We start from the raw sequence: 26,706 nt of genomic DNA, 5'->3' as shown, positions 1-26,706 counted from the left end.
GGGTAAATCACTTATTGTCATCCTACATTCATTCATTCATATTAAAGAGGTCTGGCAGGTTTCATGTTGGGTAAATCACTTATTGTCATCCTACATTCATTCATTCATATTAAAGAGGTCTGGCAGGTTTCATGTTGGGTAAACCACTTATTGTTATCCTACATTCATTCATTCATATTAAAGAGGTCTGGCAGGTTTCATGTTGGGTAAACCACTTATTGTCATCCTACATTCATTCATCTATACTATTAAAGAGGTCTGGCAGGTTTCATGTTGGGTAAATCACTTATTGTTATCCTACATTCATTCATTCATATTAAAGAGGTCTGGCAGGTTTCATGTTGGGTAAACCACTTATTGTCATCCTACATTCATTCATTCATATTAAAGAGGTCTGGCAGGTTTCATGTTGGGTAAACCACTTATTGTCATCCTACATTCATTCATTCATATTAAAGAGGTCTGGCAGGTTTCATGTTGGGTAAACCACTTATTGTTATCCTACATTCATTCATTCATATTAAAGAGGTCTGGCAGGTTTCATGTTGGGTAAACCACTTATTGTTATCCTACATTCATTCATCTATACTATAAAGAGGTCTGGCAGGTTTCATGTTGGGTAAACCACTTATTGTCATCCTACATTCATTCATTCTACTATTAAAGAGGTCTGGCAGGTTTCATGTTGGGTAAATCACTTATTGTATCCTACATTCATTCATTCATATTAAAGAGGTCTGGCAGGTTTCATGTTGGGTAAATCACTTATTGTCATCCTACATTCATTCATTCATATTAAAGAGGTCTGGCAGGTTTCATGTTGGGTAAACCACTTATTGTCATCCTACATTCATTCATTCATATAAAAGAGGTCTGGCAGGTTTCATGTTGGGTAAACCACTTATTGTCATCCTACATTCATTCATTCATATTAAAGAGGTCTGGCAGGTTTCATGTTGGGTAAACCACTTATTGTCATCCTACATTCATTCATCATACTATAAAGAGGTCTGGCAGGTTTCATGTTGGGTAAACCACTTATTGTCATCCTACATTCATTCATTCATATTAAAGAGGTCTGGCAGGTTTCATGTTGGGTAAACCACTTATTGTCATCCTACATTCATTCATCTATACTATAAAAGAGGTCTGGCAGGTTTCATGTTGGGTAAACCACTTATTGTCATCCTACATTCATTCATTCATACTATAAAGAGGTCTGGCAGGTTTCATGTTGGGTAAACCACTTATTGTCATCCTACATTCATTCATCTATACTATAAAGAGGTCTGGCAGGTTTCATGTTGGGTAAACCACTTATTGTATCCTACATTCATTCATTCATATTAAAGAGGTCTGGCAGGTTTCATGTTGGGTAAATCACTTATTGTCATCCTACATTCATTCATTCATACTATAAAGAGGTCTGGCAGGTTTCATGTTGGGTAAATCACTTATTGTCATCCTACATTCATTCATTCATATTAAAGAGGTCTGGCAGGTTTCATGTTGGGTAAACCACTTATTGTCATCCTACATTCATTCATTCATATAAAAGAGGTCTGGCAGGTTTCATGTTGGGTAAACCACTTATTGTCATCCTACATTCATTCATTCATATTAAAGAGGTCTGGCAGGTTTCATGTTGGGTAAACCACTTATTGTCATCCTACATTCATTCATCTATATTAAAGAGGTCTGGCAGGTTTCATGTTGGGTAAATCACTTATTGTCATCCTACATTCATTCATTCATATTAAAGAGGTCTGGCAGGTTTCATGTTGGGTAAACCACTTATTGTCATCCTACATTCATTCATTCATATTAAAGAGGTCTGGCAGGTTTCATGTTGGGTAAACCACTTATTGTCATCCTACATTCATTCATCTATACTATTAAAGAGGTCTGGCAGGTTTCATGTTGGGTAAATCACTTATTGTCATCCTACATTCATTCATTCATATTAAAGAGGTCTGGCAGGTTTCATGTTGGGTAAACCACTTATTGTCATCCTACATTCATTCATTCATATTAAAGAGGTCTGGCAGGTTTCATGTTGGGTAAACCACTTATTGTCATCCTACATTCATTCATTCATATTAAAGAGGTCTGGCAGGTTTCATGTTGGGTAAATCACTTATTGTCATCCTACATTCATTCATTCATACTATAAAGAGGTCTGGCAGGTTTCATGTTGGGTAAACCACTTATTGTCATCCTACATTCATTCATCTATACTATTAAAGAGGTCTGGCAGGTTTCATGTTGGGTAAATCACTTATTGTCATCCTACATTCATTCATTCATATAAAAGAGGTCTGGCAGGTTTCATGTTGGGTAAATCACTTATTGTTATCCTACATTCATTCATTCATATAAAAGAGGTCTGGCAGGTTTCATGTTGGGTAAACCACTTATTGTCATCCTACATTCATTCATCTATACTATAAAAGAGGTCTGGCAGGTTTCATGTTGGGTAAATCACTTATTGTTATCCTACATTCATTCATTCATATTAAAGAGGTCTGGCAGGTTTCATGTTGGGTAAATCACTTATTGTCATCCTACATTCATTCATTCATATTAAAGAGGTCTGGCAGGTTTCATGTTGGGTAAATCACTTATTGTCATCCTACATTCATTCATCTATACTATAAAGAGGTCTGGCAGGTTTCATGTTGGGTAAATCACTTATTGTCATCCTACATTCATTCATTCATATTAAAGAGGTCTGGCAGGTTTCATGTTGGGTAAACCACTTATTGTCATCCTACATTCATTCATCTATACTATAAAAGAGGTCTGGCAGGTTTCATGTTGGGTAAACCACTTATTGTCATCCTACATTCATTCATCTATACTATAAAGAGGTCTGGCAGGTTTCATGTTGGGTAAACCACTTATTGTCATCCTACATTCATTCATCTATACTATTAAAGAGGTCTGGCAGGTTTCATGTTGGGTAAACCACTTATTGTCATCCTACATTCATTCATCTATACTATAAAAGAGGTCTGGCAGGTTTCATGTTGGGTAAACCACTTATTGTCATCCTACATTCATTCATCTATACTATAAAGAGGTCTGGCAGGTTTCATGTTGGGTAAACCACTTATTGTCATCCTACATTCATTCATCTATACTATTAAAGAGGTCTGGCAGGTTTCATGTTGGGTAAATCACTTATTGTCATCCTACATTCATTCATCTATACTATTAAAGAGGTCTGGCAGGTTTCATGTTGGGTAAACCACTTATTGTCATCCTACATTCATTCATCTATACTATTAAAGAGGTCTGGCAGGTTTCATGTTGGGTAAACCACTTATTGTCATCCTACATTCATTCATCTATACTATAAAGAGGTCTGGCAGGTTTCATGTTGGGTAAACCACTTATTGTCATCCTACATTCATTCATCTATACTATAAAAGAGGTCTGGCAGGTTTCATGTTGGGTAAACCACTTATTGTCATCCTACATTCATTCATCTATACTATAAAAGAGGTCTGGCAGGTTTCATGTTGGGTAAACCACTTATTGTCATCCTACATTCATTCATCTATACTATAAAGAGGTCTGGCAGGTTTCATGTTGGGTAAACCACTTATTGTCATCCTACATTCATTCATCTATACTATTAAAGAGGTCTGGCAGGTTTCATGTTGGGTAAACCACTTATTGTCATCCTACATTCATTCATCTATACTATAAAGAGGTCTGGCAGGTTTCATGTTGGGTAAACCACTTATTGTCATCCTACATTCATTCATCTATACTATAAAGAGGTCTGGCAGGTTTCATGTTGGGTAAACCACTTATTGTCATCCTACATTCATTCATCTATATTAAAGAGGTCTGGCAGGTTTCATGTTGGGTAAACCACTTATTGTCATCCTACATTCATTCATTCATACTATAAAGAGGTCTGGCAGGTTTCATGTTGGGTAAACCACTTATTGTCATCCTACATTCATTCATCTATACTATAAAAGAGGTCTGGCAGGTTTCATGTTGGGTAAACCACTTATTGTCATCCTACATTCATTCATCTATACTATAAAGAGGTCTGGCAGGTTTCATGTTGGGTAAACCACTTATTGTCATCCTACATTCATTCATTCATATAAAAGAGGTCTGGCAGGTTTCATGTTGGGTAAACCACTTATTGTCATCCTACATTCATTCATCTATACTATAAAAGAGGTCTGGCAGGTTTCATGTTGGGTAAACCACTTATTGTCATCCTACATTCATTCATTCATATTAAAGAGGTCTGGCAGGTTTCATGTTGGGTAAACCACTTATTGTCATCCTACATTCATTCATTCATATTAAAGAGGTCTGGCAGGTTTCATGTTGGGTAAACCACTTATTGTCATCCTACATTCATTCATTCATATTAAAGAGGTCTGGCAGGTTTCATGTTGGGTAAACCACTTATTGTCATCCTACATTCATTCATCTATACTATAAAGAGGTCTGGCAGGTTTCATGTTGGGTAAATCACTTATTGTTATCCTACATTCATTCATTCATATTAAAGAGGTCTGGCAGGTTTCATGTTGGGTAAACCACTTATTGTTATCCTACATTCATTCATCTATCATATTAAAGAGGTCTGGCAGGTTTCATGTTGGGTAAACCACTTATTGTCATCCTACATTCATTCATTCATATTAAAGAGGTCTGGCAGGTTTCATGTTGGGTAAATCACTTATTGTCATCCTACATTCATTCATCTATACTATAAAAGAGGTCTGGCAGGTTTCATGTTGGGTAAATCACTTATTGTCATCCTACATTCATTCATCTATACTATAAAAGAGGTCTGGCAGGTTTCATGTTGGGTAAACCACTTATTGTCATCCTACATTCATTCATCTATACTATAAAAGAGGTCTGGCAGGTTTCATGTTGGGTAAACCACTTATTGTCATCCTACATTCATTCATTCATATTAAAGAGGTCTGGCAGGTTTCATGTTGGGTAAACCACTTATTGTCATCCTACATTCATTCATTCATATAAAAGAGGTCTGGCAGGTTTCATGTTGGGTAAACCACTTATTGTCATCCTACATTCATTCATTCATATTAAAGAGGTCTGGCAGGTTTCATGTTGGGTAAACCACTTATTGTCATCCTACATTCATTCATCTATACTATAAAGAGGTCTGGCAGGTTTCATGTTGGGTAAATCACTTATTGTCATCCTACATTCATTCATCTATACTATAAAGAGGTCTGGCAGGTTTCATGTTGGGTAAATCACTTATTGTCATCCTACATTCATTCATCTATACTATTAAAGAGGTCTGGCAGGTTTCATGTTGGGTAAATCACTTATTGTCATCCTACATGTACATTCATTCATCTATACTATAAAGAGGTCTGGCAGGTTTCATGTTGGGTAAATCACTTATTGTTATCCTACATTCATTCATTCATATTAAAGAGGTCTGGCAGGTTTCATGTTGGGTAAATCACTTATTGTTATCCTACATTCATTCATCTATACTATTAAAGAGGTCTGGCAGGTTTCATGTTGGGTAAATCACTTATTGTCATCCTACATTCATTCATTCATATAAAAGAGGTCTGGCAGGTTTCATGTTGGGTTTTATCAGGCCTAGGCCAAAGTCCTGAAGTCGTTTAGGCATCTGTACAACAAAGGTGTTTATCTTTCATTATTTTCTTGCAACCTCCAGGACCATTTCAGTCAAAAAATATTTTGTGCATATGTTGGGAAACACCAAGTGAGAATACTGGTCTTTGACAGTTACCAAAGGTGTCCAGTGACTTAGTGAACATGTAGGTTAGCACTTGTACTCTAATCCTTGTTCCTACACTTTTTCCAAAGAGCAAATATCATGCCTCTTTTTGTGACCATTGATGCTAAACTGGAACTGTTGTTTTTGAATGTACTTTAGATTGAGCGACTTGTTGAGAGTTCTAGCAGTCAAGCTATTAAGGAATGGCGTCGTCTACCAGACTATGTAACTCAAGCTCATACTCCATTGTTACAAGCAGCTCAGCGTATTATTGAGCTCCATGAAGCGTCTCAGATTCATCAAGGATTACAACCAGCTAATCTAGGCAGGAATCAAAGCCTACATGATATGAAAGCTATTGTCAAGACATGGAGGTAAGGGTTGCGTCATGCAATGTAGTAACATCTCTTGGGAAGTAGTCATTATTGTTGATTTTTGTACGAGATATTGCCCAACTTACAAGGGCGGACCGGCCACTTCAAGGTGAGGGCCACACTTAACTGAATTTGGCTATCGACCCAAATCAACTTTTAACAGGGACACGTTGCCATCTACTTCTGGGGCTGATACATGGCTACTCCCTTTTCAGTCCGTAAAGATGTAGGCATGGGTATCATCCACTAGCACTACCTTCCCAACTTTTTACGAAGCAATTATGGTTAAGTGCCTTGCTCATGGATACAAGTGTTATGACCAGCATTCAAACACTCTGCTGCTGACAACACCGGAGCTTGGGCCTGGTGAACTAGACTATTGGGCCACAACATGCCAAACCCAGTAATGGAATAAGGGGGAAGGGGGGGGGGCATTGGGTTGTAACCCTTTAGCCTGCAACCGCCATGGTAAAGTGTAAACTGAGATTTGAAAACTGTTGATTTGTTTTTGTCAGGAATCGTCTGCCTATGGTGTCTGATGACTTGACTCACTGGAGTGATATCTTTATGTGGAGGCAACACCATTACCAGGCTATTGTGAGTGCGTACGACAACCTGAATTCACAGGATATGGTAAGTGGCTGAGTGACTGAAGCTTGATCATGCATTATTTCAAATTGTAGTAGCCTTTTGTCAAGGCCTTTGTGGCTTGGACATCTTCGTAGAGTCACCATCCCAAAGGACTGGAACAGAAGACCACACACTGAGTGGAGAATTAGCCATGAGGCCTTTTACAACATGTTTGCGGTTTCTTATGTTTTTCTTTATAAATCTGGATTTAGAACAAATCAAATCCAATCAGAATTGTTGAGGTAAGCCTGGATACTCCGTCATGTGGTGGTGTAGCAAATGAATAGGTGTCGTCATTATTTATGATTTCTTTTTAAAGCAAGCAAAGCTAGTTGCTGTACATTGATCATCATCATCTCTCATCAATATAATGCAATCTGGATCTACAGTCTGCATAGCTTTCTCTGTATATCATAATGACTTGATGTTACTTTATCTCTCAACAGAAGAGTCGTGCTGGTCTAGAAGCTAGCCAGACACCAAGAGGAAGTCTAGCCAAGGAGGTAAGTCATACTGACATTCATCCTTCCACTGAGTCCACCTTCCACTTTTAACATCAATTTGTTATGCTCATTTGTAAAGTCAATTGACATCTTTTATAGATGTTAAATGTGCATCAGGGATATTGAATATTTCCTGAGTTCTGTTGGGAAAAAGGTTAGATATGTTTGAACATGGAAGTATGCGTAGAGACCAATTTGAGAACTCACTCCACGCTAGTGCAGTTAATTATGATCCTAAAAGCTAAAGTAGTAGTCCCAGCCAAGTTTCTCCACCTTCTGCCTAGGTAGTACTTCAAAAGCAGGACAGTTCTTTTCAGAACTGAGAAGTCTCCCAAACAATCTGATAAATCTACTCCGCGGTAGTAGAATACATGTCTAAAGAACCAACTCTACCTGGAAAGTAGATACATGGTGTTACTGCAAACTAAGTATATATTAAAGTATGAATTGATATGAAATGCTGGATAATTGATTATATTGTGATTGTTACAGCAGCAGCAACATGCCATGTTGGGTGTACATGCTTCAGCACAGTCTATTATTAACTATGGTAAAGTGGCTCGTAAACATCATTTGATCGGTCCAGCTTTAGACTCACTTAGCAGGTATGTAACTCGCTATTAAGACTCTACCACTAATTATTGGCCAATTTTGCTCTGAAAATTTTGATTTAAATATGTGTATATACTCAAGAAAGTTGTAAGCCCACATTTAGGGTGTTGCACACAAAACAATCTGCCAACGATAAGGGGTAAAAACTGAAAATTATGATCAAGTCCAGTAGCCATTTACAAACAACTTGTTCTCAAATGCTGACTATGGTATTGTACAAGTCTCTGGCATTGCTTTTAGCTTGTGCAGTAACTTGACGCCAACAATGTATCTATGATTTCAGAGTTTTGTGCGTCAATTTGTTTTCTAAACCAAATGTACAATAGCTAGCGTTCCAATTAACGCTGGGTTCATGTTGTGATTTATTGTAATCATTTTGATTTGTTGATTTACCCTTCATGTAGGATCCACACAATAGCTAGCGTTCCAATTAACGCTGGGTTCATGTTGTTGATTTATTGTAATCATTTTGATTTGTTGATTTTCCGTTCATGTAGGATCCACACAATACCTAGCGTTCCAATCGTAGACTGTTTTCAGAAGATACGTCAACAAGTGAAATGTTATCTACAGATGGCAAGTACGATGGGCAAGCAGGAACTACAAGAAGGTCTAGAGGTCATTGAATCTACTAACTTGAAATTCTTTACTCGTGAGATGACAGCAGAATTCTATGCTCTGAAGGGAATGTTCTTGGCTCAAGTTGGAAGGTATTTTAGTCATCACAATGTAACAACTAACCATTCAATAGAGAAACAAAAACTGCTGTGTCCATAATGAAACATTGTGCCCACAGCAAGGGTTATCGTGCTGTACAGGATGGTCCATCAACTTATCGCCATCCCAGCTGCCCCACCCTATATCATTCAATCATCTAGCAAAGCTACCAGAGGTCACCAATTCCAAAATAGACAGCAACACTGTAGAATACTTGCTTACCAACACAGTTATTTCCCAAGCAGGTTCTGCTTATGAAATGCCCTCCCAGCCTCAGTTGTATCGGTCAAGCCCCTGCAAGTTTTCAGAAGCCGATTGATGCAACTGCCACTCCGCTAAATATTGCCTTTTTTCTGTATAAATGTGATAACTAAGTGCCCTGAGTAACTTGTTTGGTAGATACGTGTGCCATATAAGACTTTGATATTAATATTTAGATTGTTATTATTTGTTGTATATCTGTAGTCGTTCAGATGAAGCCAATAAAGCCTTCTCTGCAGCAGTTCAGATGCATGATACGTTAGTCAAGGCATGGGCACTATGGGGTGATTACTTGGAACAAATCTACTGCAAAGATAGGTGAGTACAAGCCAGCTTTTTAAAGATGTTGAATAAAACCATTCTTCGATATATTTTCAATTCACTGTCTCATTACACTCCTCCACAATTTCTTCGGTCCACACTTGACATCACTTGCTTGAAATTTCCCTGAGCCAACAAAGTTCTAGGTCAAAAAGCTTTCAGTGTAGCTGGGCCAATGATTTGGAACTATCTTCCCACTGTCACAAGGGAATTTGTTACTCTATCTACATTAAATAAAGTTTAAAGATTGACCCTTTTCCATGTTAATTGCATTCAAGTGCACTATGATTTTGAAAGGCCATTCTGTGTTTGACATTACACATACCAATAAGTAGTAACTATTGTTATATCCCTTTTCCATTGTTAGGCAAACTCAAGTCGGTGTGTCAGCCATTGTATGCTTTCTTCATGCGTGCCGTCATCAGAATGAAACCAAATCACGCAAGTATTTGGCTAAGGTATTGTGGCTGCTCACGTATGATGACGATAACAACGCACACCCATTGGCTGAAGCTGTGGACAAGTATTCTGTTGGAGTTCCGCCCATTCAGTGGTTGCCATGGTAATGAATAATCAATGCTTACAAGAGCTTTGAAGAATTGTTCAATGACCTGATAGTATTGTAGCGTTTCATTAGATTGCTCCAACTAAGGACCAATGTCAAAAAGCATGCAAGCACAACTCTTGCTTAGCAAAAATGGGTTACCGGCCAAAATACCAGACTTGTACCTTGGCCGTGACTGGTATCCCACTCATTTCTTGCTTAGCAAAGGAATTTGCTGAGCAGAATGTTCTGCTAAACAGCTTAATGATACTGGGCCCTGGTCTTCACTGTACACTCAATCTGCTGTTTGTTTTTATATAATGATTTGATCATTTTGCCAGCCGATACCTTTATTGGTATTTGTGTATTTGTCACACAAAGCAATTTACAGGCAACCAGTTCCAAGCAATCCCTAAGAAGAAAAGCCATTCATATTTATATCTTCACATTATTTTTCTTGGGGACTAGAATACATTGTTTGAAGAAAGACTCATATGCTACCAAAGTGTTCCTGTAACATGCACTGCAGTTGGTTGCCTCCAAGCTACCTGTAAAAGTTGCTTCGTGTGACAAGGCCCTTAGAGTTTTGAACCTTGGATGAATTAATCAATGAATACAACTGTTTGATACTCTTAGAATGTAATTGATAGCCTTGTTGATTTGGATTAATGTTTAGGATCCCACAGTTATTGACGTGTCTGGTTGGATCGGAAGGAGACCTCATCATTAATGTATTAATGAATGTTGGCCGAGTCTACCCTCAAGCATTGTACTTCCCTATTAGAACGCTCTATCTAACATTGAAGATAGAGCATCGAGAGAGATGTAAGTAGTCCCTTTCCTTCTCTTACATATCACTGCATTTATCATGTTCTACATTCTATTTTGTACACAAGAGTATTGTTCCTGTCTGTTTGGCAGGACTATATCCTAATACTCAATCATGAGAAAATAGTCAAACTGTTGCAAACTGCTTTATCGACCAAAAGGATCTATGGTATAAATGCAAAAAAAGTTATTGGATTGGCGCTTTCAGAACTGTCTTGCTAAATGTTTTACTTAGGACTAGCCATGCGTTTGTAATATCTCCTAGGACTGGTCATAAGTTAGGACTACATTAGTTTAACTCTTTGTGAAATCAACCCCTTGGGCCCCTTAATGTTTTTTTATATAAAGATGTGATTATTTATTTGTGTGGTAAGATAAGAGCAGTGAATACCTGGGAAGTCTGCGTAGAAACTCCTCAACAAGTAAGCCAGGAGATGGTACAACTACATCCACATCTACTTCATCACAATCCACAGGTAAACTATGGCTAGATTCTACAGTTTGTATCAAGTTGAACTCAATTTAATGTCAAGTACTACATCCAATCCTTATTGCAATATGATTCATGTTTTAATTCAAGATATATACTGGTGTTTCGTACTCATTATCTAAAATTTGCTGAGTAAAGCCCGGTTCATACTTCCTGCAAATGCGAATGCCAAGCGATTTTGAGGTCACAGGGCTGTTTTCACAGCGAATGTTCAGCAGGAGTTGAGCACAAGTCAAGTCATGCAAATTATCTGTTGCCAATTTGTGATGTAAACATTTGTATCATAATGGCAGGAAGTATTAACCAGGCTTAGGGCAATACATTTTGCCCCATGCACTAACTGTATACATTTGCTCGGTGTTGTGAAATGGATTTGACAACATTACTTTACTGTTTGCAACTATGCAATTTAACTCCATACAAGTGGTGTACAATTGTTAAAGATGTGAGCAGGTTCTCTAAACTCAGCAGTACTTTGAATTGTAGATTCGAATGGATCAGGAACTACAGGTGCCCAATCTTCATCTAACCAGCTAGGATCAAGCTCAGCGTCATCTAATCCTGGTCCTATTAGAGCTTCAGTCCCTATGGTCAGATGTAGTCGCATCATGCAAGTACAGCGAGATCTACATCCTATTTTACTCTCATCATTGGAAGGTATTGTGGATCAGGTAAGCTCATTACTCTTTTCTGTTTCAGTAACTGAAGTAAGAATCTTTGTTTTCTCATTCAGTGAATTGTTCAGTATTTTATTCAAAGCGTTCCCTTAAAGGCAGTGGACACTATTGGTAGTTACTCAAAATAAATGTTAGCATAAAACCTTACTTGGTAACGAACAATGGAGAGCTGTTGATAGTAAAAAACACTGTAAGAAATAGCTCCCTGTAAAGTAACCTAGTTTTTGAGAAAGGTTATTTCTCACTCAATTATCTAAAGCCTTTAATAGGCATCTGAAAGCACACAAATTTGTGCAGCAAGGGTGTTTTTTGTGACATGATTAGGGAGGCCGTCTTTAACTAACCCCCATTTACCGCCGTAAACCCCCCCCCCCCCCCCCCCCCCCCCCCCCGGATCCCGGTGGTTTTTCTTTCACCACTTTAATGAGCTTATTATCTACAGGTCAATTCACAAAGCTACACTACGTCACACGAATATGCATGAGCTTTACTCAAACAGGCTGGGGCAGTTGCTTCAACAAAGGGACCAATTACCGGCACCTTTCTGCAGAGATCTTTAGTAATTGAGATGTAACCCTTTGATTGCTCCGCTTTGTTATGGCTGCTCGCTTCACCGGACAAGCCCTAATCCGCTGTATACAATAGCCCAACACCTCCCAAACTTCCTTTGTTGTCCCATTGCTTATTCAGATGTTAATCCCCGTGGCAAGGGACTGGGGTTTTAATGAACCCTTCGGCCAGAGCATGACCTCTTGGGTGCTGGCATATTCATGATTTATGCAATCCTTTTGTAAGTTTTCACTGAGTTAAAAGCCGCCGGGATCCGGCGGTTTATGGCGGAAAATGGGGGTTAGTTAAAGACGGCCTCCCTTAACCAAGTAGTGGGACTGGACTAAGAAATCAATAGTCATGACTTTGATACTAGGCTTACAACATACAGTGTGACCATATTAATTGTTTAATTTGATTATATTACAGATGGTATGGTTCAGAGAAACCTGGAATGAAGAAGTCTTAAGACAGTTACGATTGGCTTTAGCTAAATGTCAAGCTGTAGCATTTGAGAACAGAGGAGCAGGTAGGATTAACATAGGATTCTACTGAGCTATGCACATATCATTATTTCCATTTAATACTATGGATTGATTTCTATTTGCTGGTAACTTGTCTACTGATAAACGCATTACATTGTCTATGAAGACACTCTATTGATCTGCTCATCTTACAGTTGTTGAAGCTAAAGTCACTCCTCATACTCTTAGCTTTATTAAGAAGCTAGTGACTACATTTGTCTTATTGTATCGTCTTTTCATCTTACAGTTGTTGAAGCTTAAGTCACTCCTCACATGCTAAGCTTTATTAAGAAGCTAGTGACTACATTTGTCTTATTGTATCATCTTTTCATCTAACAGTTGTTGAAGCTAAAGTCACTCCTCACACGCTAAGCTTTATTAAGAAGCTAGTGACTACATTTGTCTTATTGTATCATCTTTTCATCTTACAGTTGTTGAAGCTTAAGTCACTCCTCACACGCTAAGCTTTATTAAGAAGCTAGTGACTACATTTGTCTTATTGTATCATCTTTTCATCTTACAGTTGTTGAAGCTTAAGTCACTCCACACACGCTAAGCTTTATTAAGAAGCTAGTGACTACATTTGTCTTATTGTATCATCTTTTCATCTTACAGTTGTTGAAGCTAAAGTCACTCCACACTCGCTAAGCTTTATTAAGAAGCTAGTGACTACATTTGTCTTATTGTATCATCTTTTCATCTTACAGTTGTTGAAGCTAAAGTCACTCCACACGCGCTAAGCTTTATTAAGAAGCTAGTGACTACATTTGTCTTGTTGTATCATCTTTTCATCTTCGGTTGTTGAACTAAAGTCACTCCACACACGCTAAGCTTTATTAAGAAGCTAGTTACTACATTTGGCTTATTGTATGTATCATCTTTTCATCTTGCAGTTGTTGAAGCTAAAGTCACTCCACACTCGCTAAGCTTTATTAAGAAGCTAGTGACTACATTTGTCTTACTGTATCATCTTTTCATCTTACAGTTGTTGAAGCTAAAGTCACTCCACACACGCTAAGCTTTATTAAGAAGCTAGTGACTACATTTGTCTTATTGTATCATCTTTTCATCTTACAGTTGTTGAAGCTAAAGTCACTCCACACACGCTAAGCTTTATTAAGAAGCTAGTGACTACATTTGTCTTATTGTATCATCTTTTCATCTTACAGTTGTTGAAGCTAAAGTCACTCCACACATGCTAAGCTTTATTAAGAAGCTAGTGACTACATTTGTCTTATTGTATCATCTGTTCATCTTACAGTTGTTGAAGCTAAAGTCACTCCACACACGCTAAGCTTTATTAAGAAGCTAGTGACTACATTTGTCTTATTGTATCATCTTTTCATCTTACAGTTGTTGAAGCTAAAGTCACTCCACACATGCTAAGCTTTATTAAGAAGCTAGTGACTACATTTGTCTTATTGTATCATCTTTTCATCTTACAGTTGTTGAAGCTAAAGTCACTCCACACACGCTAAGCTTTATTAAGAAGCTAGTGACTACATTTGTCTTATTGTATCATCTTTTCATCTTACAGTTGTTGAAGCTAAAGTCACTCCACACACACTAAGCTTTATTAAGAAGCTAGTGACTACATTTGTCTTATTGTATCATCTTTTCATTTTGCAGTTGTTGAAGCTAAAGTCACTCCACACACGCTAAGCTTTATTAAGAAGCTAGTGACTACATTTGGTGTTGGTATTGAGAATGTGAGTAGTGTAGCTACAACCTTCTCTAGTGCAGCATCAGAATCTTTAGCTAAGAGAGTCCAAGCTACAACTCAAGATCCTGTCTTTCAGAAGTTGAAGCCACAGTTTTCTACTGATTTTGACTTCTCATTGCCGGGAGCAATGAAGCTGCATAACTTGATCTTCAAGCTCAAGAAATGGATCAAAGTGATGGAAGCAAGGACCAAGCTACTACCCAAGTGAGTTTATAAATGTTTTCTGATGTATTGATGTCTATGCTTGAATTTCATGTTTAATTGTTGAGATTTTTGATATTTGGTGAATTTTTTTTACTTTGTAGGAAATGTGATGTTACATTTTGAAAACTTCAGTTCTTTCTGACTTTCTGTTTTTACTGTTTTATTTTCAGAAATCAGACTTTCACTTTACAGAAACCAAACTGTGTTAGATGATGTGTAATGTTATTGAGTATGTATTGACATGTGGTTATCTCCTTAGGTTGTTCCTAATTGAAGAGTACTGTCGCTTCTTGAGTAACTTCTCATCAAGTACAGCAGATGTAGAACTACCTGGTGAATTCCTGACTCCAAGACACAGCCATTACAGTGTCAAGATAGCTCGGTTTATGCCTCGGGTAGAGATAGTACATAAACACAATACAGCAGCTAGGAGGTTGTACATTAGAGGCAGTAATGGGAAGGTACGTATCGTAGTAGAACTGCAGGAACACAACATGCCAATCAGGGCCCTATGTCTTAGAGTCCAGTAACAACCCATTTTGTGCTTATCGCGCAAATTCCATTTCATAGTGCTGCTAACTGTAAGCACACAAAAAGGCATGCTAACCCTTCGGTGCTAACCGCACAAAAATTAATCCCAGAAAAATACACATCCACTGTAAACACGCAAGATGGCCGCCTAATTTTCTTGCTAATCTGTAAATGACAATTACACCTTAGCACGTTTTAGACATGAGGTTTGTTTCAAGAGACTTTTTGAATGAGTGAATATTAAGAGTTAGCTATAACTACTAGTCAACTTGCGGGTTCAACCGTGTAACTTTTCTCCTGAAGACGAGCAGAGTATACTGTTCAAAACACCAAAACCAAACCGTCTCTTTTCAGAGCTAACACTCCCCCAAAAGAGAAGACGAACGGAGTACACATGTACTTCTCAAAACGACAAAACCAAACCGTCTCTTTTCAGAGCTAACACTCCCCCAAAAGAGAAGACGAACAGAGTACACATGTACTTCTCAAAACGACAAAACCAAACCGTCTTATTTCAGAGCTAACACTCCCCCAAAAGAGAAGACGAACAGAGTACACATGTACTTCTCAAAACGACAAAACCAAACCGTCTCTTTTCAGAGCTAACACTCCCCCAAAAGAGAAGACGAACAGAGTACACATGTACTTCTCAAAACGACAAAACCAAACCAGCACTTTTCAGAGTCAACACTCCCTCAAAAGAGAAGCTGTACACGGTTGTACCCACAAGTTTTCTCTTATTTCTAGTTTATTCTTATCCTTCACACCATGCAAAGCTTCAAACACCACTTGGGTGAATATTATTGACTACTATTAATGTTATCATATATTGTTGTGGTTGTAGATTTATCCCTACCTAGTAGTCAATGATGCATCGATGGGTGATTCACGTAGAGAGGAGCGAGTTTTACAACTACTCAGAATGCTCAATATCTTCCTGGGAAAGAGAAAGGTCAGTTTACTTTTATTATTATCAAGATTTCAAAGAGGAAAATAAAACTCTAGTACTTGAATGACTAACTAGTAATAATAACTAAATAGCTGCAATTATTTGTTACTACTCAGTCACTAAATGCTACATTTTACTTTCCTTCTTGTAATTACCTGACTAACACAGCTACCCACTACTTCAATATGTTCAAATTCTTTGATTGTCGGCTTGTTTCATATATTTTTCTTTGTTTGTTTCGAGTTTGTTTCATTTATTAATCTTTTTTTGTTTCAAGTTTGTTCTCAGTTTGACTTATTCTTCTTTGTTTGCCTCTTGTTTATGATTCTGTTTGACTGTTGTTGATTCGTTTATAGGAAACAACAAAGAGGCAGCTTCAGTTCACTGTGCCTAAGGTAGTCGCTGTATCACCACAGATGAGATTAATTGAAGATAGTACTTCTTCTCTATCTCTACTGGACATCTATAAACAGGTTAGTGTTATTATCACATTCAAACTATTTCACGCCTTCAGGATATATCATAATAATCATAATGACACTGTATATAGCTCCTGTATCCACAAAAGTGCTTGTGGCCCTTGCTTCAATAAAAAACAAAAATCCCTTTTGGTTGTCCTCAAGCGGTGCAGAGATCAAGAATAACTGTCAAAAACAATTATGTGGTTTCATTCTGAAAGGTCACTGATTATGAATGTTATACCTGAACTAAAGATCCAGGGGAAAACAATTTGATCTTTAATAATTGACTTTGCCCCTTTGATTGATGCACGTATACTCATTTTCACTAAATCTTAGACAAAACATAAAGTTGTTTTCCTAGCTTGATGAACCTTCATAGATTGTTTGTATTCTGAATTGATGATTATTGTTTTGATTTCTCTTCACCCGAACAGCGTTGTGCTAAGAACCAAGTGGAGTATGATGCACCTATTAACCGTTACTATAAACGCTTAGCGACAGTTCAGTCAAGAGGTTCCCAAGCTAGCCACCAAGTACTACGAGATGTCTTAAAGGAGGTGCAGACTAATACTGTACCTAAAGGAATGCTCAAAGAATGGGCCATGCATACATTCCCAGATGCAACAGACTACTTTGCATTTCGTAAGATGGTAAGTTGAGATACACCTGCTCCTACTGGTAGCCTGATAAACCAGAATACATTATGGAAGTGTCGTGGTTTAGCAGTTAATAGCACCCAATTCAAACTCTGGTATTTCGGTTCAGCAGAGTGTTAGTTGGAGTCCCAGTAATGACACTTGTGTCCCTAAGCAAGACACTTATAACCATTGCTTTGTCCTTCCGATGTGCCTGATCATGTTGGGTTAGAGGTTAATACCAGTTCTTGTTGTTTATAATTGCAGTTTACTACGCAGCTTGCATTGCTTGGATTGGTGGAGTTTGTAATGCATCTGACTCGACTCAACCCTGAAATTATTCAAGTAGAGAGGAACTCTGGACTACTCTCCATCTTTTATTTCAGATTTGATATGGATGATGGAACAGGTAGGATTCATACCAAGTTGAATTTGTTTGAATAAGATGTTCTAGTTTATGTTAATGCAAGCCTGAACTATAACGCAGCCAGACCTCTGAATAATCAAAAACTCAAACAGTGTCCCAGCCTTCAAACATGCTCTGAAAACCACCTTTCTCCTCTTCATAGCTGGTCGTCTGGTCTGTGTTCTGTCTTGACCTTCTTTCTTCAGGGCCTTGTATCCTTTGGCAATTTGGCGATTTACAAATACCGTTATTATTATTGTAAATCAGGACTTCATTATGAGCCTGTTTGAAACTATATGGCACTAACAGCAATTGCCGTGGTGCCCTGTGCTTTTGCTGTGGTCCTCTTTGCAATATTCCAATACCAATTGACATTTTCCCAAGTGCCCCTTATCAGATGGAAATTGCTGTGCTCCTTCTTGAGCAAAGTTGAAGGCTTGCACTTGAATGTGTGGGTTAAATGGGAAAAGTTTCCATATGCGCCACCACTTTTTCATTCGATATGAAATAATGTATCTAATTTACCTCAATGAGATATCTCTTTTGTAAAAATTTGTGAACAATTGGCGGCGCCATACGGAAAGTTATCCGTTAAATGGTTCAGAACAATTTGTAATTAGATAATTGACAACAGAAAGTTAAGATAAACTTCTTCCTTCTTTTGATTCCATTGTTGTTGGTTGTAGCACTGATTAATTTAATGTAAACTATAAATGTTGTTATTGGTTGTTGGATGTGAATTGGATGCAAATAGACCAACACCTTCTGGATGATTACTGTTATATAAACTATGAATGTTGTTATTGGTTGTTGGATGTGAATTGGATGCAAATAGACCAACACCTTCTGGATGATTACTGTTATATAAACTATGAATGTTGTTATTGGTTGTTGGATGTGAATTGAATGTGAATAGACCAACACCTTCTGGATGATTACTGTTATATAAACTATAAATGTTGTTATTGGTTGTTGGATGTGAATTGAATGTGAATAGACCAACACCTTCTGGATGATTACTGTTATATAAACTATAAATGTTGTTATTGGTTGTTGGATGTGAATTGGTTGTGAAAAGACCAACACCTTCTGGATGATTACTGTTATATAAACTATAAATGTTGTTATTGGTTGTTGGATGTGAATTGGATGCAAATAGACCAACACCTTCTGGATGATTACTGTTATATAAACTATAAATGTTGTTATTGGTTGTTGGATGTGAATTGGTTGTGAAAAGACCAACACCTTCTGGATGATTACTGTTATATAAACTATAAATGTTGTTATTGGTTGTTGGATGTGAATTGGATGCAAATAGACCAACACCTTCTGGATGATTACTGTTATATAAACTATGAATGTTGTTATTGGTTGTTGGATGTGAATTGAATGTGAATAGACCAACACCTTCTGGATGATTACTGTTATATAAACTATAAATGTTGTTATTGGTTGTTGGATGTGAATTGAATGTGAATAGACCAACACCTTCTGGATGATTACTGTTATATAAACTATGAATGTTGTAATTGATTGTAGGTGAATTGGATGCAAATAGACCAACACCTTCTCTCGATGATTACTGTTATATAAACTATGAATGTTGTAATTGATTGTAGGTGAATTGGATGCAAATAGACCAACACCTTCTCGATGATTACTGTTATATAAACTATGAATGTTGTAATTGATTGTAGGTGAATTGGATGCAAATAGACCAGTACCTTTCCGCTTGACACCAAACATCACTGAGTTCCTAACTACAGTAGGAGTGAATGGCATACTGACTGCATGTATGATTGCCTCAGCAAGATGTTTTGTACAACCAGCCTTCCAGACTCCTGCATTACTCAGAGCTATACTCAGGGATGAAATGATTGCATGGGATAAAAAGGTACATGTGAATTACAGACAATAGGGAGTTTTCGTTTTGGACGACAGATGGTTTTGCGACGTTAATGATGACATTTTGTGTCATCTGCGCCTGCAGCGGCTTTGAGGACGGTTGCCTTCAATTTAGTATTAACGCTATAAGGGTGTCTTTATAGCGTTTTACGTTGCCCTCCAGGAGTCCGTTGTCCTTTGCTTAGCTGGGAGTAGACTACTTTTTTATGAAGGCGCTCATTTGTCATCCACACGCAGTGGCCAGACCATCTCAGCTGGTGTTTGATTTGCTCCCATGGTGGTTTTTGCCTCAGCGAGGACACTTGCATTCGTGCGGCGGTCTTCCCATTTGCTGTTAAGGATCCTTCTGAGGCAGCGCTGGTGGTAGCTTTCAAATGTCAGCAAGTTTTCTGCGATTTGTAACCCAAGTTTCACAACCTTACAATAACGAGAGGTTTACAAGAGCACTGTAAACAAGAAGCTTGGTTTGAATTGCTAGATCATGATGATTGAAACGTCGCCATAAGTAGTTGTGAGGAAATAGCTGAGTGTGATTTGTATGATTGAAACCTAAGGATCCTAAAATCCAGACTAATCATGATGATGAATAACATGACATTGTTACCCTACATCATGATATAAACAGGGTGCTTATAGAGCTTTTGTTACTCTACTTTCTAATACAGCAGAAGCAAGATGATACAAGTGCCCCAGGATCCCAGCTCTCCAATATGGACAGTGATGTATTGATATCTACAGTCAATAAAGCCTGTAATGCCATCATGACTAGACTACAGAGTAAGTATTGCATCATGTTACCATAGACTGTACTAGCAGTAAGTATTGCATCATGTTACCATAGACTGTACTAGCAGTAAGTATTGCATCATGTTACCATAGACTGTACTAGCAGTAAGTATTGCATCATGTTACCATAGACTGTACTAGCAGTAAGTACTGCATCATGTTACCATAGACTGTACTAGCAGTAAGTACTGCATCATGTTACCATAGACTGTACTAGCAGTAAGTACTGCATCATGTAGCTATAGACTGTACTAGCAGTAAGTACTGCATCATGTAGCTATAGACTGTACTAGCAGTAAGTACTGCATCATGTAGCTATAGACTGTACTAGCAGTAAGTACTGCATCATGTTACCATAGACTGTACTAGCAGTAAGTACTGCATCATGTTACCATAGACTGTACTAGCAGTAAGTACTGCATCATGTAGCTATAGACTGTACTAGCAGTAAGTACTGCATCATGTAGCTACACACTGTACTAGCAGTAAGTACTGCATCATGTTACCATAGACTGTACTAGCAGTAAGTACTGCATCATGTAGCTATAGACTGTACTAGCAGTAAGTATTGCATCATGTTACCATAGACTGTACTAGCAGTAAGTACTGCATCATGTTACCATAGACTGTACTAGCAGTAAGTACTGCATCATGTTACCATAGACTGTACTAGCAGTAAGTACTGCATCATGTTACCATAGACTGTACTAGCAGTAAGTACTGCATCATGTTACCATAGACTGTACTAGCAGTAAGTACTGCATCATGTAGCTATAGACTGTACTACTGTAGCAGTAAGTATTGCATCATGTTACCATAGACTGTACTAGCAGTAAGTATTGCATCATGTTACCATAGACTGTACTAGCAGTAAGTACTGCATCATGTTACCATAGACTGTACTAGCAGTAAGTATTGCATCATGTTACCATAGACTGTACTAGCAGTAAGTACTGCATCATGTTACCATAGACTGTACTAGCAGTAAGTACTGCATCATGTTACCATAGACTGTACTAGCAGTAAGTACTGCATCATGTTACCATAGACTGTACTAGCAGTAAGTACTGCATCATGTTACCATAGACTGTACTAGCAGTAAGTACTGCATCATGTAGCTATAGACTGTACTAGCAGTAAGTACTGCATCATGTAGCTATAGACTGTACTAGCAGTAAGTACTGCATCATGTTACCATAGACTGTACTAGCAGTAAGTACTGCATCATGTAGCTATAGACTGTACTAGCAGTAAGTACTGCATCATGTAGCTATAGACTGTACTAGCAGTAAGTACTGCATCATGTAGCTATAGACTGTACTAGCAGTAAGTACTGCATCATGTTACCATAGACTGTACTAGCAGTAAGTACTGCATCATGTTACCATAGACTGTACTAGCAGTAAGTACTGCATCATGTTACCATAGACTGTACTAGCAGTAAGTACTGCATCATGTTACCATAGACTGTACTAGCAGTAAGTATTGCATCATGTTACCATAGACTGTACTAGCAGTAAGTACTGCATCATGTAGCTATAGACTATACTAGCAGTAAGTACTGCATCATGTTACCATAGACTGTACTAGCAGTAAGTATTGCATCATGTAGCTATAGACTCTACTAGCAGTAAGTACTGCATCATGTAGCTATAGACTGTACTAGCAGTAAGTACTGCATCATGTAGCTATAGACTGTACTAGCAGTAAGTACTGCATCATGTTACCATAGACTGTACTAACAGATAGTGACATAGCAGATTTTAATATTATTTTGTGGACTTTTTGTTCTAGTTTGAAATGACGCTACAGTTGAAAATGTTGCGCAGCTTCCGTCCAAATAATGTGTTGTTATATTTAACCACCTCAAATGTTCAATTTAAAGAAGTTTATTAATGGTTTGAAACTGACTTCAAATTCAGTCAAACCTTTCCCAAGTAACCTTCAATCTCTCTATAAAAGGGACTCATATTTGCTTCAACATTGAACCTGTCAACCAATCATTACTGAAGCAACTCACTTCATGACACATCCACTAGAAACTAAAACGTGAGTTATATGTTGCTAAATGTTTTGTTTGACTGACTGAATGTCTTTGTTGTATTACAGATCTTGCTCAGTTTGAAGGAGGCGAGAGTAAAGTGAGTACATTAGTAGCAGCTGCAAACAGCCCAGACAATCTGTGTCGTATGGACCCAGCCTGGCATCCATGGTTATAGTACCCAATGGTACCCACCCAATGGTACCCACCCAATGGTACCCACCCAATGGTACCCACCCAGTGGTACCCACCCAATGGTACCCACCCAATGGTACCCACCCAATGGTACCCACCCAATGGTACCCATTGGTACCCACCCAATGTAGCCCAATAAGCAGGTAATACCACAGGACACACCAAACAGAGAGCAACTTGTTAGAATACATGCAGTTCCTGTTTTGCTAATTTCATACTTTCAATGCAAACTGAGTGAGAGTATTTTGTAACATATTTTGTAGTGATTTATTTTTATAGTAGCTGTATATACATGTACAGGAACTTGGATACACTGTTAAAGAAAACATGTTAGACTGATCCAATAATACTGATTATAATATCAAGTTTAAGGTTCTTAAATTAACCTAGTACTATTGTGTTGCATTTGAACTGCTCACTGTAAAAATATTGAGTGGCTCAGAGTGGAATGGGAGGAATATTATCGCAAGGTAAAATTTGGACTGTTCCATTTCACGAGACGAAAACGAGTGAAATGGAACAGTCCAAATTTTACCGAGCGATAATATTCCTTCAATTCCACGAATTAAAGCCAATCAATATTTGTTTATATAACTGACATATAGATCCTTGTCATTTGATGTATTTTAAAAAGTATAACATTATGAAAAATCACACAAATTACTGACAACCAAAAATCATATAGCGCTGCGTAGCGGCAACAATGCACAAATCGGATCACAACCTTTTGCACAAGTGCTCCTTTGTTTTAGCAGAGGTGCGGCAGCGCTGTACTGCTCAAAAACATTGGGAACAAGGATGATCCTAACTGTTGAATGGGAAATGCTATTCCCCATGGGCGAATAGGTCTTTTTGATCGCCGATGCGGATGGGAGTAATGGTGAATGTCAAATGAATTAAGTTCCAACAATCAAATGACAAGGACCTGTATGTCAGTTCTATAAATCCTGCTATTTTGTTTGAGTACATTCTTGAATCTATTCCTTGTGTTTTTAAGAGGTTAAATGTCAACCTGTAAAGGAGCAAATGATTGATCAATAGTTGAAGCTACAATCAGATGTTATAGACTAGCAATTCATTAACACACACAAGGTAGCAGTTACACCTTTCACTCATCTTTTAAACTGAAGAAATTGAATTTAAGTGGACTTCCATGAAGCCAATATTCTATAATCCAACCCAAGTGCAGAGTTTCTGTGTGTTTGATTATCAGTCTGTTAATTACACACCTGTTGATGGATTGAGTGTATGATTAAGTTAGTGTATTTTATTGACTGCATAAAGTTTCATTTTGATTTTTTTTTTAAATTGACACCAAGAAGACATTGATGTACATCTAAATATAGGGACAATTAGCATCAAATCTGGGGTAATCATGTACATTGTATTAAGCACATGCCAATAAGGTTTGTAATCTTCACAATTGTCTTATAAAAGATTTATTTGTGTTAATTTACCTAGAATAATACACAGTGAGTTTGTAATTTCTACAATCATTAAAAGTTCTGCAAGTCTCTCACAAAGGTAACAACTATTTTATTTTTTTTTTTTTTTTTTGGGGGGGGGGGGGCATTGGTATTGCTACATTGGAAACAAACAAAGTTCCTTTATGCCTCCATTGCAAGACCGGACAGCCTATAAAACATTAGATTGGCTAGATTTTCAAATAAATTTAGCAGGTAAATTTAACCCAATATATCTGATCACTGATGTTGTTTGTGTTTGTACAGTTAGTCCATTGTATTTAATTCTTCATGGATGTAAATGCAATGTCTGGAAGATTAGATAAGTGACACTTACGTAGCAAGAAGAAACAAACTTTGTAATAGGTTAAGTCCCTGTTTGCAAAAGCTGAGCTTGCAAAGCTTGTATTCAAACTGACCAAACCTTAAGGTAGATAGAGTTGTACAGATGATGAGTTGCAGCTTAACTTACTTCTGATGTTTAACTCTTTGCCTTAATTCGCTTGATTGAACAATAAACAATTTGATTCTAACAAGTTGAGTTTGGTGTAGTTTTTAAAGGTCAGGATCACCATGGTCAGGATCACCATGGTCAGGATCACCATGGTCGGGATCACCATGGTCAAGATCACCATGGTCAGGATCACCATGGTCGGGATCACCATGGTCAGGATCACCATGGTCAGGATCACCATGGTCGGGATCACCATGGTCGGGATCACCATGGTCAGGATCACCATGGTCAGGATCACCATGGTCGGGATCACCATGGTCGGGATCACCATGGTCAGGATCACCATGGTCGGGATCACCATGGTCAAGATCACCATGGTCGGAATCACCATGGTCGGGATCACCATGGTCGGGATCACCATGGTCGGGATCACCATGGTCGGGATCCCCATGGTCGGGATCACCATGGTCGGGATCCCCATGGTCAGGATCACCATGGTCAGGATCCCCATGGTCAGGATCACCATGGTCGGGATCACCATGGTCGGGATCACCATGGTCGGGATCACCATGGTCGGGATCACCATGGTCGGGATCACCATGGTCGGGATCACCATGGTCGGGATCACCATGGTCGGGATCACCATGGTCGGGATCACCATGGTCGGGATCACCATGGTCAGGATCACCATGGTCGTCGGGATCACCATGGTCGGGATCACCATGGTCGGGATCACCATGGTCAGGATCCCCATGGTCAGGATCACCATGGTCAGGATCCCCATGGTCAGGATCACCATGGTCAGGATCACCATGGTCAGGATCACCATGGTCAGGATCACCATGGTCAGGATCACTATGGTTGGGATCACTAACATTTTGGTTTGCAATATGAGGGAACATTGCGCTGTTTTGTATGTGCGATTGTGCGTCTCGTAACTGCTTATCTGTATAGCTGCTAATCAATATGTACATTATATGCATATTTCATGGGATGGGTCTGTGTAATGGTGAATTAAGGAATGCTACAATGTACTTACAAAGTGTTGTTTCCCAATCATGATGGCTATTCAAATTCATCCCATGATATTATACAAACCCAAAGAAGGCAGCAAACACTTAGTCAGACTCGGAATCAAAGTACAGTTAACAAATTAACCTGTCTTGGAAGTTAATTGACTTTTATTTAAATACAAAAACAAAAACAGCCCTGTACATAAACTATGTATATCAAAAAGGGCTCTTACAGATATAGTTAATCTTGACACTATTGATGTTTACAATGATGCTATATGGCAATCACATCTAAATAAACAATGGATGTTGTGATTTCAAATGATTCAATACATGATCACTTATTGAATTGATTAAAGTACAAAACTCATCTACAAATGGATCTTTAAGAAAACCATCTCTTCAACAGAAGAAACTCCATGGTTAATTATGCTCCATTGACCATAACTTGACTCTTTTACTTAGAACTCTGGGGTTTTCCTTAACTGTTTGTTTTTACCTAAAATGTCAAGATAGGTCCCATAAGATTACCTTTGACATTTATTTCAACAAAATGATAAAACCAGATTGCTGAATCCTACTGTCAATGAAACACGAACAATCATGAAATTGCTTTAGGAGTATTACTTGACCTTCTTGCAAACATCTTGATATTACAAATACTTGCCATAAACTTACCCCATTAAAACTACTAAGCAAATTCACTGTAATCCCATCTGAAAATCACTGGCTTCAGGCAATACAACTTCATGTACTATGTTGCATAAACTTCAAAGAAGAAATTGAATGTAAATAATGTGTGTGTCTAATGCTGAACATGTTCCAATTGTTTTAACCACTTATGTGTCAGTGTTACGAAAACAACGTCTGTGCCTCAGCATGGTATTATTGTTGGGAATTTTGGGAGCTTTGTGAAATATATATATATTTTTTTTTACTGTTGCCACATTCAAACCCTGACTTAATGCAGACAAAAAAACAAAGGTTCTCATGATACGCACCCGACCGGATTTGATTTTGTCTTGTGAGAAATGTGAGCATAGGCACCCACAGGGCATCACATAGCTTCAGCCTTTTAAACAGATGTACATGTTGTGACTAATATTGTTAAAAGCAAGTCATGCAACAGCAGTT

At 38.1% G+C, this 26,706-nt stretch overlaps 2 protein-coding genes across 2 annotated transcripts in view; one reads left to right on the top strand and one right to left on the bottom strand.

Moving 5' to 3' along the window:
- Positions 1-22,704, top strand: part of LOC117300039 (transformation/transcription domain-associated protein-like) — a 92,696-nt gene extending 69,992 nt beyond the window's left edge. The window contains exons 62-81 of the mRNA XM_033783697.1: positions 5,933-6,147; positions 6,663-6,780; positions 7,224-7,280; positions 7,773-7,885; positions 8,390-8,602; positions 9,075-9,188; positions 9,559-9,753; positions 10,412-10,560; positions 10,938-11,039; positions 11,540-11,724; positions 12,709-12,808; positions 14,433-14,730; positions 14,990-15,191; positions 16,106-16,213; positions 16,567-16,683; positions 17,106-17,321; positions 17,574-17,715; positions 19,413-19,609; positions 20,286-20,397; positions 22,516-22,704. Of these exons, the coding sequence (XP_033639588.1) occupies positions 5,933-6,147; positions 6,663-6,780; positions 7,224-7,280; positions 7,773-7,885; positions 8,390-8,602; positions 9,075-9,188; positions 9,559-9,753; positions 10,412-10,560; positions 10,938-11,039; positions 11,540-11,724; positions 12,709-12,808; positions 14,433-14,730; positions 14,990-15,191; positions 16,106-16,213; positions 16,567-16,683; positions 17,106-17,321; positions 17,574-17,715; positions 19,413-19,609; positions 20,286-20,397; positions 22,516-22,625 (3,063 nt within the window). The 3' untranslated portion in view covers positions 22,626-22,704. The remainder of the gene's footprint in view (positions 1-5,932; positions 6,148-6,662; positions 6,781-7,223; positions 7,281-7,772; positions 7,886-8,389; positions 8,603-9,074; positions 9,189-9,558; positions 9,754-10,411; positions 10,561-10,937; positions 11,040-11,539; positions 11,725-12,708; positions 12,809-14,432; positions 14,731-14,989; positions 15,192-16,105; positions 16,214-16,566; positions 16,684-17,105; positions 17,322-17,573; positions 17,716-19,412; positions 19,610-20,285; positions 20,398-22,515) is intronic.
- Positions 22,705-24,599: 1,895 nt separating this feature from the next.
- Positions 24,600-25,436, bottom strand: LOC117300256 (putative uncharacterized membrane protein YMR173W-A). Its single transcript, XM_033783986.1, has one exon. It carries the CDS (start codon positions 25,434-25,436, stop codon positions 24,600-24,602), a length of 837 nt encoding a protein of 278 aa, XP_033639877.1.
- Positions 25,437-26,706: the final 1,270 nt, after the last annotated feature.

The sequence above is a fragment of the Asterias rubens genome, chromosome 15 (assembly GCF_902459465.1).
Source record: "Asterias rubens chromosome 15, eAstRub1.3, whole genome shotgun sequence".
Taxonomy (NCBI): domain Eukaryota; kingdom Metazoa; phylum Echinodermata; class Asteroidea; order Forcipulatida; family Asteriidae; genus Asterias; species Asterias rubens.
The sequence above is the reverse complement of the archived record's forward strand: the minus strand, read 5'-3'. Positions and strand labels throughout refer to the sequence as shown.

Bases quoted from the DNA above. Each gene is read 5' to 3' on its own strand.
- LOC117300256 (XM_033783986.1), bottom strand. From the start codon at position 25,436: ATGTTAGTGATCCCAACCATAGTGATCCTGACCATGGTGATCCTGACC.